General features: G+C 36.4%; 4 protein-coding genes across 5 annotated transcripts; 3 read left to right on the top strand and 1 right to left on the bottom strand.

The window, feature by feature from the left end:
- Window positions 1–15: 15 nt before the first annotated feature.
- Window positions 16–2,817, top strand: LOC111779588 (putative glycerol-3-phosphate transporter 5). The gene is made up of 2 exons (XM_023659657.1): window positions 16–1,355; window positions 2,133–2,817. The coding sequence occupies exons 1-2, from the start codon at window positions 362–364 to the stop codon at window positions 2,678–2,680; spliced, it is 1,542 nt and encodes a 513-aa protein (XP_023515425.1). The 5' UTR covers window positions 16–361; the 3' UTR covers window positions 2,681–2,817.
- Window positions 2,483–4,487, bottom strand: LOC111779590 (protein CHLORORESPIRATORY REDUCTION 6, chloroplastic). Of its 2 annotated transcripts, XR_002812706.1 has the most exons (5): window positions 4,151–4,487; window positions 3,622–3,753; window positions 3,335–3,543; window positions 2,995–3,261; window positions 2,483–2,615 (listed from the first exon to the last, which is right to left on the bottom strand). XR_002812706.1 is itself a non-coding variant. In XM_023659660.1 (4 exons), the coding sequence occupies exons 1-4, from the start codon at window positions 4,365–4,367 to the stop codon at window positions 3,055–3,057; spliced, it is 765 nt and encodes a 254-aa protein (XP_023515428.1). In that variant the 5' UTR covers window positions 4,368–4,486; the 3' UTR covers window positions 2,805–3,054. The 2 variants fall into 2 exon arrangements, 1 of the variants encoding a protein (XP_023515428.1); XM_023659660.1 differs by lacking the exon at window positions 2,483–2,615 and having other exon boundaries at window positions 2,805–3,261; window positions 4,151–4,486.
- Window positions 4,488–6,912: 2,425 nt separating this feature from the next.
- LOC111779585 lies at window positions 6,913–10,120 on the top strand. The gene is made up of 9 exons (XM_023659652.1): window positions 6,913–7,159; window positions 7,265–7,431; window positions 7,499–7,680; window positions 7,755–8,039; window positions 8,104–8,162; window positions 8,251–8,287; window positions 8,644–8,715; window positions 8,785–9,115; window positions 9,679–10,120. The coding sequence occupies exons 1-9, from the start codon at window positions 6,928–6,930 to the stop codon at window positions 10,033–10,035; spliced, it is 1,722 nt and encodes a 573-aa protein (XP_023515420.1). The 5' UTR covers window positions 6,913–6,927; the 3' UTR covers window positions 10,036–10,120.
- A 1,463-nt stretch (window positions 10,121–11,583) lies between these two features.
- Window positions 11,584–12,263, top strand: LOC111779591. Its single transcript, XM_023659661.1, has one exon. It carries the CDS (start codon window positions 11,720–11,722, stop codon window positions 12,056–12,058), a length of 339 nt encoding a protein of 112 aa, XP_023515429.1. The 5' UTR covers window positions 11,584–11,719; the 3' UTR covers window positions 12,059–12,263.
- The last annotated feature ends 2,641 nt before the right edge of the window (window positions 12,264–14,904 follow it).

Below are 14,904 nucleotides of genomic sequence, written 5' to 3'. Positions count from 1 at the left end.
ATCCGAAGCAATCGTTCCGGTCAAAGACTTACAACCCGTAATGTCTTAGTTCGTTCGTTCCTCTTTCCCGGAAAGTTCAGTGTCTGATTTAGGGTTCTATTCTTTTCTTCTTGGATCTTGAATCCAGCCAATTTTCTGAATCAGACACTGTAATCTCTGTACTTCTTTTTGTTCTTCGCAGCTGGGAGAGAGGGAAGGTTCAAATTCTTTTCGAGTTTCTTGGCATTTTTTTTTCTTTTTTGTACAGATTGCTTAGGTTTTGCAGCAATCGTACAACGATCTTGATTGATCTTCGGTTTTCAGTTGCTTAGGGTTTTCGTTTATAGTTCTTCTTTTATGTTACTGTGATTATCTTCACGGAATGGTTACGATGCAATCCAATCGCTCCGTTGCTCCAGCGATTGATTTGATCACAAATCTTAAACCTCCGCACAAGAGTTTAGGTTTTCACAGAATCTTAGTTCTGATCATCACGTTCTTAGCGTATGCGTCCTTTCATGCCTCGAGAAAACCTCCGAGCATTGTCAAGAGTGTGCTTGGACCAACAATTCCGGTAAACTCTTCGAGCATTTTGCTGAATTCGACTTTGATTGAATCTGATTTGGCCACAAATGGAACTGGTTGGGCTCCTTTTAATGGCTCTGATGGCACACAGTTGCTCGGGAAGCTTGATCTTGCGTTTCTTTCTGCATATTCTATTGGAATGTATTTTGCAGGGCATGTTGGTGACCGTATTGACTTGCGATTGTTTCTTGTTTTTGGGATGATGGGTAGTGGTGTTTGTACGATACTGTTCGGGCTAGGATATTGGTTGAATCTTCATTTCTTGTGGTTTTTCGTTAGTGTTCAGATTGTTTGTGGTCTGCTTCAGTCAATTGGATGGCCATGTGTGGTGGCAGTTGTAGGCAATTGGTTTGGGAAAGCTAAGAGGGGGCTAATTATGGGTGTCTGGAATTCACATACTTCTGTTGGAAACATCATTGGGTCGATTATAGCTTCTGGGATGTTGGAACTTGGTTGGGGTTGGTCGTTTGTGGTGCCTGGAGCTCTTGTGATTTTTGTTGGCATTTTGGTGTTCTTGTTTCTGGTTGTGAGTCCAGAAGACATTGGATTTGGAACCTCTGTTAATGAGATTGAATTGAACGCAGAGGTCAGTCCAGTTGAAAAGCTGGAGAACACAGAGTCAGAGGTGGCTGTGCTGCTTGAAGATAAGCATTTGGATTCTATGGCTGCTATTGGTTTCTTAGAGGCATGGAGATTGCCGGGTGTTGCACCATTTGCCTTTTGTCTCTTCTTTTCGAAGCTTGTCGCTTATACTTTTCTCTACTGGTTGCCATTTTACATCAGGCACACGGGTAGGTACCTGTTTCTTAATGTTAATATCCTTTGAATCTTTTTAGAATGATTTGAATCTTTTTAGAATGAATGCGTAACCGACAAAGCCTACTACTAGTAGATATTGTCCTCTTTGAGTTTTCCCTTCTACCAGTAGATATTGTCCTCTTTGAGTTTTCTCTTTTGGGCTTCCGCGTCTCTAGAGAGAGGTTTTCACAACCTTATATAAAAATGTTTCGTTCTCCTTCTCAACCAACGTGGGATCTCACAATCCACTCCCCTTCTGGGTTCAGCGTCCTCGCTGGCACTCGTTCTCTTCTCCAATCAATGTGAGACCCCCTCAATCCACTTCCGTTTAGGGTGCAGCATCCTTGCTGGCACACCACTTTGTGTCCACCCCCTTTGGGGCTCAGCCTTCTCGTTGTCACATTGCCCACTATCTTGCTTTGATATCATTTGTAACGGTCCAAGCCAACCGATAACAGATATTGTCCTTTTTGGACTTTTCCTTCCGAGCTTCCCCTCAAGGTTTTTAAACACGTTTGTTAGAGGGAGGTTTTCACACCCTTATCGATTGGGGAGGAGAACGAAACATTCTTTTATAAAGATGTGGAAACATATCTCTAGCAGATGCGTTTTAAAAACCTTGAAGAGAAACATATCTCTAGCAGACACTCAATCCAATACCCTGAATGGGAGCAACTGACATAAATAGGTTCAGAATTACGTAGAAATCATGTTCTAAATGTAGTTTTGAAGTCTGAATTGCTGATAACAGTTTTTCTTTGTTGTGATAGCTGTTGCTGGTGTGATTTTATCTGATAAAACGGCCGGCATCCTCTCAACCATTTTCGACATCGGAGGAGTCTGTGGTGGAATATTAGCAGGATTAATATCTGATTTGATCGATGCCCGTGCAGTTACATCAGTAACGTTCCTGCTGCTCTCGATTCCTTCTCTAGTTCTCTACCGTGCTTTCGGGAGCATTTCCACAGTCACCAACACCTGCTTGATGTTTCTTTCGGGATTACTTGTCAATGGTCCATACTCACTCATTACAACAGCGGTTGCTGCTGATCTCGGTACTCAGAGTTTGATTGGAGGGAATTCCCGCGCTTTAGCAACCGTGACCGCGATCATAGATGGCACGGGATCTGTTGGGGCAGCTCTTGGCCCTCTAATGGCAGGATATGTTTCCAGAAGAGGATGGAACAGTGTCTTCTTCATGTTGATTCTTTCCATCTTCTTCGCGGCTCTCTTCTTGGTTCGCTTAGTAAAAACTGAGATCAAAGAAAAGTTAAACGAAGGACGATGGTTTTCTAATACGCAGACGTCAATGGTTTAGAACAGTAGATTTCTGCTAGAAAGGAGTTTTGAAAGGTATTTGTACATCTTTGTATCCTATTCTTTCCTATTCATTAGAAAGATTCATGTACCATACACAGTAATTGAGTGTAGAATACAACAAATTTATCGAAAAGCATTTCTTAACAATCATATTCTCGAAGTCGAATACATTGATGGCTCCATCATTCAGTTATTCATTCATCAACAATAAGCTATGCAAAGTTAAGAACAGGCAATTACAAGGTTACCAACTCTATTTTCGAGAAGCGAATATGAATACAATTGTGGGAGTTCCATAAGAGAGAACAATACCAGCTCTCGATTCGATTCAAAGGATCGATCGAAGCAGAGTTTCGAGCTCAGTCTCGTCTTTCATGGTGGGGCAACTGGATGTTGATCTATCAAGTCAAAAAGTTCATCTCCAATCCCAAAACCAAGCATCCTAGCCATATTAGCTGTTTTCAATCTTGGCTTTGGAATGTCATGTTGCTTCAACCATGAATACACGATAAAAACTTTCTTCATCACAAACAGCTCCAAAGCCTCAGGATTGAACACAATTCCCATTCTCATACTAATCTGCAACCAAAAAGATCCCAAATGAGTCCATGTTAATAAGAACATTTTCTTAACATGCCATCACTAACATCACCTGGTGAGGGACGAGCATGGCTGCATAGCGAGCGAGCTCTCCCGCTCTCCAGTCCAGTAAGACCGGTAGCCATGGATACTCTGAATCAAGCCTCACAAACCACAGCCTTATGTCAGGGTATTCGGATAATTCACGTCGATCGTGAGGATCTTCTCGGGTATAATTGATTGTAAAACCAATTGTACGCTCAAGAAATTGTTTTGGCTCAGCTGTAACAATACTAGGAAAGAGAACTCATCAGGGATCACAGAACTCATTTCAAAACAAATTTACAACCCAAAACTTACTAGCTAAAGGTGAGATTATTCCAGTTGTTTTCTGAAATGAGGATAAGTCTAGATGACGAATTACATCGTTATCTATCACCACGTCGAACCGACCTTCAGTAGGTGGCATTGGAGGTGAAACTTTAGAAGAATCTGTTTTTAACAATCAGTTCAAACTCATCAAAATTTGAAGAACTCCCCAACATATCACCACCACAATTGTTCTTCCTTTTCTAGTTTCCATACCATTAAAGGGCACACAAAGAACTAGATAACGTTAGTAAAATCTGCCTAATAGTTCATATTTTCCTTTTCTCCAAAGGCAGCAAATGAATTCGAGTATCATCATCCAGAAAATGGAAGCTAAGAACCAAAGAACAGAGCAATTCTATTCGAATGACCAATTATAAACCTAACCAAATAATTCACCCATGCAATTCATTCAACGCTCATGGATTGAAAAAATAAATCCCCCTATCTCAGGAATGCACAAACCGAAATAGGTACAGAACAAATCAGAAATTGAATCAGAATAAATTCGAGGATTTACCATCTTCATCATCTTGCAAAGAGAGATCAAATTTTCCGGACGGATTAAAGGCAACCGAGGCGGATACTTGTCGTCGCTGCCGAGAAGAGGTGAAAATAGAGCAAAAAGACGAAGAATCTGAGAAAGGTCTGCAGAAACTCCATGAAATGGGCGAGCGAGATGGATGAATAGAGGAAGGAGAAAGTGGAAGCAAAGGTTTAATGGCGGGAGTGGACATGGAGACGACGATAAGGCGTGCAAAAATACCAACGGTGGGAGGCGGAGGCGTCCGCCTGGTTTATCTTCTCCCTGATCTTCCTCCATCTTGTTCTACTTATCCAATTTAGCTTCAAATTTCAATTCCTTTCTTTTATTAAATTTATTAATTAAATTATCAATTTTATATTTAATACATCCCTTAAAATTTTTAAAAATTAATTAACATATTAAAAATTAATATTTAAATGGGCCCTCATTTCTCTGGGCCAGTATGTTGAAATAGCTGCTAGTAAATTGGGCCCGTCCGGCCCAATATGAGATTTAACTATAATTTAAAATATGTCTTATTTTAATTATATTTATTTTTTAAAATATAGTATTTTTTATTTTTGTAATATTTTATTTAAATAATGTCACGACTTTGAACTTATGAGGAGAGATTAAACTTGTGGTTCTAAATTGACCGAAAAAGAGTTTCCGGATAGGAAATTAACATCCTAATCAGACATATTAGTCGATAATATTTATTTTAATTAATTGAACTATATTTAAATTGGTACGTTTTTTTGTTGACTTTTAGAATGACTTTTTCAAAATAGAGTGGTTAAATTAACACGTTATTCGAAATTGATCGATTAATATGTTGTCGAAAAATTCAATATTTAAAATTTTAAATCTCCCCTTATTAAATAAAAATGGTTTAAAATTTTATATTTTAATATATTCGAGTTTTAAATAGATTAAAATTTAAAAAATAACTTTTAAAACAAAACCATGTGCTAAATATTCTCTATAAAACTATTTTTAAAAATATATATACTAAAATATATATATATTGTTTTTTAATTTAAAAAAAAAATGGAGCTTTTGACTTTTATTTTAGTGAATGGAAAATAAAGTTATAATATTAATAATAGCCATTTATGTCAATGTGTTATTAATTACTATTATCTACACCTATGGATACCCAAATAAAAATTTGAATTAATTATTTTTAAATTTGACTTTTTTTTTTTCAGGAAGAAAATTAAATTTCAAACAATCTTATCTTACGAGAGAAAAAAAAAACACGAAATTTACAATATTGACCGACATCTTCGTAACTTTTTTTATTTATTTCCCGGGTTAAGATGGGGATTTCTTATGAGAAAGCAGATATCGGATTCGTATGACTATTTTTTCCCTAATATTTCATAAATCCAATAATATTTTATAAAATATATATATAAAATAATATTCAACATAATTTTAAAAAAAATAAATTTCTAACATTAATAGTAAGAATAAGGACAAAGAATATAAACTCGACCATGGCACCATTAGCTATTGGAAAAAAATCTCTCCTCACTCATTTTCTCATTTTCCCATTTAAACGAGGATTCTTCACCGTGCTCGAGGTAAGTTCCCCTGAAGTCCGGTCCCTACAGATTAAATAAACATCTCTACTCTTAATATCAATTATCTATTTTTCTGTCTCTGTATCTGCCACATCATCCTTTTCTCATCCCAACATATTCCCATAATAATATTATTTTTTTAAAAAAAAAATTGATATATAATATGAATGGAATTAATTGATTTCAAAAAGTTATTATTGTGTCCCAATTTGGCAATAAAATAATTTAATTCTAAATTTAATATTGTTAAACTCGTTACGTCTGCCAAGTATAACCTAAGTTGTGATATTTATATTATATGCTAAACACTTGTATTATATTATAAATAATATATCATAAAACTATTATTTATTTATTTATTTTTAATTCTAAAATTGGAAAGAAATTATAACTTGAACGTAACTGAATATATTTATAAATAAATAAAAATGACAACAAAAACGACTGAAAACTTAGTAGAGAAGCATAAAAGTCGGTGCACGAGAAATGACACGTCACCACCCATAACAAATCTCACGGTTTATACGCGGGTTGGGTTTGAACGGAACGGACAACCGTTTTATTTCGGAAGTGGGTCCCACCTCCAGATTGCTTACCGGTTTATATTATTTAATTAATTAAATTATGACACGTGTCTGTTATCCTAGCTGGAAGCTGAACGGGTTGAAACTGGAATTTCCTTATGGAGTTTGTCAACAAACTCTAGGCGACCAAGGAAAAAACATGTAATCCCTCTGTACTTCGTTCTTCCTTTTTACCATTTTCTCCTTCCTTTTACCATTTTCACCCATTTAAGATATGAGGATAAAAATGAAAATAATTTGGTTATGAGGATCAGGACGGAGAAGGCTTACTGTCCCGATCAAATTTAAATAGGTGGTGGGGACACCTTCGTCGTCTCCATTAAATTGAAATAGGTAGTGGGGATCATGACGTGGAAGGCTTACCCGTCGTGATCAAATTGAAATAGGTAGTGGGGATTAGGACACAGAAGACTTACTCGTCCCGATACTTACCCACAGGCATATGTAACTATATGGTAACATATACTCTTTTTTTCGAGAGCGGATATTTGAATTTTAATATATGTTGTATTAATTAAAATTTTAAAATTTAAAAATATATATGGGTGGGAACCGAGGATATTTTGGGAATAAAGGGAGAATTTAAAAAATATAAAGAATGGCATACTCTGTTCTTCATTTCACCATCAAAACATCCGCCATAGATCTCTCCGGGCTGTCGGAATCAGAACAAAGCCGGCGACTTTCAGTAATCCGGCGAAGCCAAATCGACCATACTCCGATTATGCAAGCTTTCAGATCAGCTCTATTCACTTTGCCTTTTCTCTTTCTTCTCTTCCGTTCTCCTGCCGCCGCCGCCGCCGGTTCTGACCTTTCTCCACGCTTCCATGGTACTCTGTTTTCCTCTGTTTTACTCTGTTTCTCCCTTTTCGATCTTCTTGACACCGTGTTGACTCCCTCTGTTTTTGTTTTTGTTTTTGGTGGGGTTGGAGCAGTTGGTCGGGGAGAGTTCTCTCCGGCGACGGGGAGGAATCTGGCGGAAGCCACCGTCGGAAATTCGTCGCTGATTTTAGCCAAATCTAGAACGGATAGAAAAGACCCACTTAACAATTTTGCGCGCTATACAGGGGGTTGGAATATCACAAATAAGCATTACTGGGCTGTGAGTTTCTGCCTAATCTACCTCTGTTTCATGTCTCTGTTCTTCTCATCATTGTCTTGTTCTACAGTCTGTCGCTTACACAGCAGCTCCCTTCTTCACCATCGCCGGAATTTGGTTCATCGTCTTTGGGTTATGTTTAATGTTCATCTGCCTCTGTTATTGCTGCTTTCCAAGGGAGCCTTACGGCTATTCCCGACTGGCTTATGCTCTGTCTCTCATATTTCTCATCCTCTTCACCATTGCAGCAATGTAAAATCTCGCCCCATTTCTCTGTCTTTCTCGCCCGGTTTAAATTTTTGAAACTCCTAATGTTTGGTTTTCAGTGTCGGGTGTGTTGTTTTGTACACGGGACAGGGGAGGTTCCATAGCATCACGACAAGAACACTGGACTATGTAGTGAGCCAAGCTGATGACACTGTCGTTAATCTCCGTAATGTTTCGGATTACCTTAATGCAGCTAAGAAGATCGGAGTTGCTTCAGCAGTTCTTCCTGGTGATGTCCAAAACAAAATCGATGATATTGAGAAAAAGATCAACTCTTCTGCTGCGATTCTGTCTGAAAAGACAGGATCTAATTCAAAGGCTATCCAATATGTTCTTGATCATGTGTAAGTTTAATCCCTTTTAGCTATATGTTCTTGCTTGTTTGAGCTTTAATGTTTTGCACTGCAGGAGGCTTGCTCTTATAATTCTGGCGGCTGTTATGCTCCTTCTGGCGTTTCTTGGATTCTGTAAGTGTTTTATATGTTTGTCATTACAAATGGATCAAACCCATTTGATCTCTCATGGGTTTGTGTTTGTTCTTGTCATTTCTTGCAGTGTTTTCCATCTTTGGGATGCAATCTCTTGTATACTTGTAAGTTCATATCTCAGTCTATACCGATACGTTTGAATATAGAGCCCTCAATCCTCGGTTCGAACAAAGTACACTATAGAGTCTCTCTTGAGCCCTATGGAGCCCTCAAACAACCTCCCTTCAATCGAGTCTCGACTCCTTCTCTGGTGTCCTCGAACAAAGTACACCCTTTGTTCGATAGTTGAGTCACTTTTGACTACTTCGAGGCTCACAACGTCTTTGTTCGATATTTTAAGATTCTATTGATATTGCTAATTTAAGAGCATGACTCTATACCATGTTAAGAATTATGATCCTCGTGATCATTTCTTAACAATCCTCAGCATGACAAAGACTTGGTTTCCTTATGTCTGTAGCTTCGTGATCATTGGTTGGATTCTCGTCGCGGGCACGTTTGTTTTGTGCGGTGTTTTTCTTCTTCTCCATAAGTAAGTCTTCTCCATCTCTATCTCCGCCTCGTATTTCACACCGACGCTGACGTGGTTTCTCAAATTTAGTGTTGTAGCAGATACATGTGTATCAATGGAAGAATGGGTACAAAACCCAACAGCCCATACAGCACTGGATGATATCCTACCATGTGTAGACAACGCCACAGCTCAAGAGACACTCACACAATCAAAGACAGTGGTATTTGGACTCGTTTCAGTGGTTAACGAGCTCATCATTGGAATCGCTAACAACAACAACATCCCACGAAGTATTGGACCGCCCGCCTATTTCAACCAATCTGGTCCATCAATCCCCACGCTCTGCAACCCATTTCATCTAAATCTCACCGACCGGTCATGCGCCCCGGGCGAAGCAGAGCTGCAAAACGCTACTCAGGTACGTTAAGAATCACGATTCTCCACAATGGTATGATATTGTCCACTTTGAGCATAAACTCTCATGGTTTTACTTTGGGTTTCCCTAAAAGACCTCGTACCAATAGAGATAATATTTCTCACTTATAAACCCATAATCTTCCACTAAATTACTCACTCCCAATATTCCTAAACAATCCTCTATAAGCCTCAGGCTTATGGAGCTCTCGAATAGCCTCCCCTTAATCGAGGCTGGACTTCGTTCTCTAGAGCCCTCGAACAAAGTACACCCTTTGCTCGACACTCTAGTCACTTTTGACTACACTTCGAGGCTCACAATTCTTTGTTCGATATTTGAGGATTCTATTGACATGATTAAGTTTAGGGCATGTCTCTTATACCATGTTAGGAATCACGACTTTCCACAATGGTATGATATTGTCCACTTTGAGCATAAGCTCTATGGCTTCCCAAGAGGCCTCGTATCAATGAAGATAGTATTCAAACCCATGATCTTCCACTAAATTAACCAATGTGTGACTCCCTCCCAACAATCCTCAACATAAACCAGCTCATTTTACGTAGGTATGGAAGAGCTATGTCTGCGAAACTTCAGCTTCCGGTAGCTGTACAACACCCGGTCGGCTGACACCGACCTACTACGGGCAAATGGCGGGCGCAGTGAATGTAAGTTTCGGGTTGTACAAGTATGGCCCGTACTTGGTGAGCTTGGAAGACTGCTCTTTCGTGCGGCAGGCATTCACGGACATAAACAACGGCTATTGCCCTGATTTGCGTCGATATACGGAGTGGATCTATGTCGGGTTGGTTACGGTGTCTGCGGCGGTGATGCTGTCGTTGATTTTCTGGGTTATCTACGCACGAGAGCGGCGGCATCGTGTGTATACAAAGAGTCATATGGCATATCAACGCCAAAGATAACAAACAAAACTGTTGTAATGGATGAATGTTTGAATTTTTTATTTTGTATTCAATGAAATTTTGATTTATTAATTGAGGATTACTATCTCTTAATCATTATTAAACTTGGATTAATCCTTAATTAAAGTGTTTTTGGGATTTAAAGTTGGATTTGCTACCTTTTATTTAATCATCTTCCAAAGCACTTACCCACACCATTCATTCATTCGAGATATCAGCTAACAAGGTTGCTTGTCTTCGTTGTATCGATGATTTTTTTTAATTGATAATGTTCATGTAACAATTCAAGCTCACCGCTAGCAAATATTGATGTTTCTACATCCAAGAATATTTAGTTATCCCTCTAATTGATGTGGGATCTTCCACTTGTTGGACGATGAAAGTCTCATGTCCGCTAATTTAAGAAATGATCATGAGTTTATAATCCAAGAATACTGTCTCAAAGTGGACATACGACCTCTTGGGAAAGCCCAAACCAAATTTATGAGAGTCGTGTTGGTCTAATACCCTTTTGGGACCAGCGTCCTCGTCGACACTCATTCTTCTCTCCAATCGATATGAGATCTCAAAATTCACCCCCTTTAGGGCCCAATGTAGCTTTGATACCATTTGTAACCGGCTAAGCTCACCACTATTGGATATTGCTTCTTTTTTTTTAGCTTGCCCGAGGTCTAGATCCCAATGTTCTCATTGGCACATCGCCCGATGTCTAGCTTTGATACTATTTGTAACCGCCTAAGCTCACCATTATTAGATATTGTTTTTTTTTGGGCTTGCCCGAGGTGTAGCTCCCAATGTTCTCATTGGCACATCGCCCGATGTCTAGCTTTGATACCATTTGTAACCGGCTAAGCTCACCACTATTAGCTATTGTTTTTTTTTGGGCTTGCCCGAGGTCTAGCTCCCAATGTTCTCATTGGCACATTGCCTGATGTCTAGCTTTGATACCATTTGTAACCGGCTAAGCTCACCACTAATAGATATTGTTTTTTTAAGAGCTTTCGCTCTTGGGCTTCCCCTCAAATAAGTTTGTTAGACAAAGGTTTCAACACGGGTAAAAAAATGTTTTATTCCCCATAAAAAAAATGTTTTATTTTCCTCTCCAAGATGTGGATCTCACCGTTCATTTTTTAATATAATTTTTTTAAAAGAATATAAAATTTTCAAATTCAATATATTTCATAAACAGAAATATAATATAACGTTGAACAATTTTATATATAAAAATTGAGGCACGTGAGATTGGGATAGATATCCGTCCTAGTTTAGCTACCACACTCCTTTGTAATGGGTCCCACGAACTACGTGTTAAATTGACATATCTATTTATCATTAAATTTGATCCTTATTAAACATTAATTAATCTAAAATTTGTGTTTACATTTAATTTAGATACGAAGTTTGAATTTTTAGTTAGACGTTTTGTAATTGAAGAAAAAAAAAATAAATAAATAAAAAACCAATGTCTCAAAACTAAGCATCTCTTAATCCCATAATTTTCATAATTTCAGTTAATTTTTCATAGAAATTGAGGGGCAATAAGGTAATTACAGTTCAGACTCATTTATAAAAATAGGGTAAAGAAAAAGAACGAACCTCAAACTCAATACAGCAATCTTGTTCCACAAGTTTCCCTCACAAAAAGGATAATCAGTTCACGAAATCTTTTGCACTCTCGAATTCAATGGCCTCAAAATCTGGATCCTCCAATCCCAAATTGCAGAGCATCGGCGGTTCTCGCAAGTGCCTCTGTTCTCCCACCACCCATCCTGGCTCTTTCCGCTGCAGTATTCATCGGAACCGCCGCAAGGTTTCCGCTAGGTCATCGTCCTCATCCATTGCTGCCATTACCACTGCTCAATTGAAGCTTACGATGTTGGCGAAGGCGAATGCGTTGAGATCGTTTCTTCTGCAGATCATCAATCCTTCCAGTAAAGATCTTCAGCGGCGGAGGAATTTTCGTCCCAAACCTTCCAGGTTTTGTTTGATGAACAATCATGGAACTGGATTGGCTGTTTCTTAAATCGAATTAAGTTTCCTATTTCTGGATGTTCGTTCTTTCGATCCTCTTCGCTGATTTTCGTTTTTCTCGATTTTTCCGTGTGAGTTTGTGTAGCTCTAGCGTTTGTGTACAGATCCAACAGGATATTGCCTTAGTTCAGTTCGATCTTGATGATTGAACGAGTCTTTCTTGAAATATAATTAGATTTTTGTACCTGTTTTTTTTTCCTCTGTTTCTTCTTCTCTGATTCCGGAACTGGAAAATGCAAGCGAACTCGCCATGATCGGAAGATGATTCATGACATCCAGAAGCGTTTTGTTTATCAAGAACAATGTTCATAGAAATTCTTCGATTTCCTTTTCCTTTTCCTTTTGTTTTTTTTTTTTTTCTGGGAATCTTTCTGTTTTTGAGAGAGAATTTGCAGTGTATGGTTGGTTTGAATGTATGTTCAGTTGGATCTACGCTATAGCGAGATTTTCTGAAATCGAAATAGTAAAGGCTATCATAATTATGAATAAAATTATAATTTGTATTGTTAAGTAATATTAATTTCACATCTAAATTACTTAAGCTTTAAGCAAGAATTTTCCATTGCTTGTTTTTTATTGTTCCAGTCATTAAATTTATGAAATTCAAAATTAATATGTTTTTTGTTTTATTACCGACTTTTTTAATATAAAATAACCTGCCAAATTTTGAAAATTAATTTTATTAATTAGATAAAATATGTGAAATATAAGTTAAAATTGATTTTGCCCCTTCCAAATTTCTTAGCTCTCTTAATCTGCTACCTCCTACCTCCTTCTTCTTCTTCTGTTCATCTGTCCTCCTTCTGTTCATCGGTCCTTCTTCTTCTTCTCATCCGAATAATATGAAGAAAGTTCTTCATTAACATGCTCCAACGAAGAAGAAAGTTCTCTATTAACATGCTACAGACAAAACTATATCAGTCTCAGACAGACAAAACTATATCAGTCTCAGACAGACAAAACTATATCAGTCTCAGACAGACAAAACTATATCAGTCTCAGACAGACAAAACTATCTCAGTCTCAGACAGACAAAACTATCTCAGTCTCTATCTCAGTCTCAGACAATCAAAACTATCTCAGTCTCAGACAATCAAAACTATCTCAGTCTCAGACAATCAAAACGCTACAAATTTGTCTCAGGCAAACAAAATGCTCCCACAAATAACAAATTCGAAGAAAGTTAACAAATCTTAGACATCTCAAAATGCTCCCACAAATAACAAATTCGAAGAAAGTTAACAAATCGTAGACATCTAACAAATCTTAGTCTTAGACAAACGAATCTCAGACATCTCTTACATCAATCTCTACCTGCTTATAAATTTCTGGTCATTTATGTTTTTTCCTACAAAAATTATAAACAAAATAATTATATATTTGCATTTTTTAAAAACAAAATTAAGTAAAAAAACAATCTAAAAATATTATAAATTAATTATTAGTGACATTACTTTGAAAATTTAATATGCATTAAAAAAAAGTTATTTTCAAGTATCTTTTTTAATTATATTATGTCTCATCTAGAATAATTGAATTATAATAATTATTAAAAGACACAATGGAGAATATTCTGATAATAACAAATTTATTTCAATATATCATTTTTTATTAAAAGATTCATTATTTAAAAAAAAAAAAAGAAAAATCCTCATATGAAGTTTGTTTTTTTTTTCTTCGTATAATTAAAAAAAAAAAAAAAAACAAAAACAAATATTAAGTTTAAATTCAACTGAATTATTCAATCCTAACTATCAATAAAATACATTTTACCCTTTATTTGGTTGATTTTATGAGCATTAGATAACTTTAACCATGTGTAATTAAGATTACGACTTGTACTAATTTAATCGGTTCATTATGATATCGCAAATCCTAATCACACTAACAATTAAATTAATTTTAATGATAATCTGTCAATCTTTTAATATAATAAATTATTCTTAAACATGATTCAAGTACTTTATAATTATATTATATATATATATATATATACTTTAAAGAATAATTGTGACACTGAACCCTATTAACGAATAATTAATTATATGCCATTGTTTCGTGTGGTTGAATTTCTGTCGTTATAAAACGACATAAATATTTTGTGAGAATATGATTCTCGAGAACTTTCCTACAAAGAATCTTCATCCCGATTCGTTCTCACCTCGTGAACATCTCCAATTGGAGGTTAAAATGTACGCAGAGACTTTTCCACATGCATTGACCACGTTAAAGTAATAGTAATAATAGCGATGAATGTTTCTTTCTCCAAAAAAGGTAAATGCATAGCGATGATATGCTAAAATGGAAGGTGCCAACTCCCATAACATCACCAGCCTGTGACCCTTCTTTAATTTATTTTGGTCTCTCCCCAACATTAAATTGAATGGGATATATGGTGGGTCCTATTTTTTAATATTATTATTTAAAAAAAAAAAAAACAATTTGTATAAAGAGACAAGACCATGTCCCAAAAAAATATTTTAATGTTTAAATGAAAATAAATTAAAAATTGATGTTTTTTTTTATAATAAAATTTAATTAATTAATTAGAATACATAAAATTCGTAGGGTGGTAGATTTAATTATTTTTGTAGAATGGGCGATAAAATAAAATAGGGTGGGGAAAGGGGTGAAAACAAAATAATGAAAGTTTAAAGAATCCACGTGTCGGTTAGGGAATGCCTGCGTTCAATTCTACGGTCGCCGCACGCACTCTCAGGCTCAGCCACTCGTCAATTTTATTATTTATTTTTTTAAAATTTGATTTGATAATTATAATTTCATAAAATATTTATAATATATTTTTTTTTATCAATTTGTAAAACTAATTAAGAGCCT

Source organism: Cucurbita pepo, chromosome LG18 (assembly GCF_002806865.2).
Source record: "Cucurbita pepo subsp. pepo cultivar mu-cu-16 chromosome LG18, ASM280686v2, whole genome shotgun sequence".
NCBI classification, from domain to species: Eukaryota; Viridiplantae; Streptophyta; class Magnoliopsida; order Cucurbitales; family Cucurbitaceae; genus Cucurbita; species Cucurbita pepo.
The sequence above is the reverse complement of the archived record's forward strand: the minus strand, read 5'-3'. Positions and strand labels throughout refer to the sequence as shown.

Excerpts from the sequence above, each read along its gene's own strand:
- LOC111779588 (XM_023659657.1), top strand. The coding sequence starts at position 362 with ATGGTTACGATGCAATCCAATCGCTCCGTTGCTCCAGCGATTGATTTG. Across the intron at positions 1,356-2,132 it reads ATTTTACATCAGGCACACGG|CTGTTGCTGGTGTGATTTTA; the intron begins GTAGGTACCTGT and ends TTGTTGTGATAG.
- LOC111779585 (XM_023659652.1), top strand. The coding sequence starts at position 6,928 with ATGGCATACTCTGTTCTTCATTTCACCATCAAAACATCCGCCATAGAT. Across the intron at positions 8,040-8,103 it reads CAATATGTTCTTGATCATGT|GAGGCTTGCTCTTATAATTC; the intron begins GTAAGTTTAATC and ends TTTGCACTGCAG. Across the intron at positions 8,716-8,784 it reads GTTTTTCTTCTTCTCCATAA|TGTTGTAGCAGATACATGTG; the intron begins GTAAGTCTTCTC and ends TCTCAAATTTAG.
- LOC111779591 (XM_023659661.1), top strand. The coding sequence starts at position 11,720 with ATGGCCTCAAAATCTGGATCCTCCAATCCCAAATTGCAGAGCATCGGC.
- LOC111779590 (XM_023659660.1), bottom strand. The coding sequence starts at position 4,367 with ATGTCCACTCCCGCCATTAAACCTTTGCTTCCACTTTCTCCTTCCTCT. Across the intron at positions 3,754-4,150 it reads TTTGCAAGATGATGAAGATG|ATTCTTCTAAAGTTTCACCT; the intron begins GTAAATCCTCGA and ends TGTTAAAAACAG. Across the intron at positions 3,544-3,621 it reads AATAATCTCACCTTTAGCTA|CTGAGCCAAAACAATTTCTT; the intron begins GTAAGTTTTGGG and ends GTATTGTTACAG.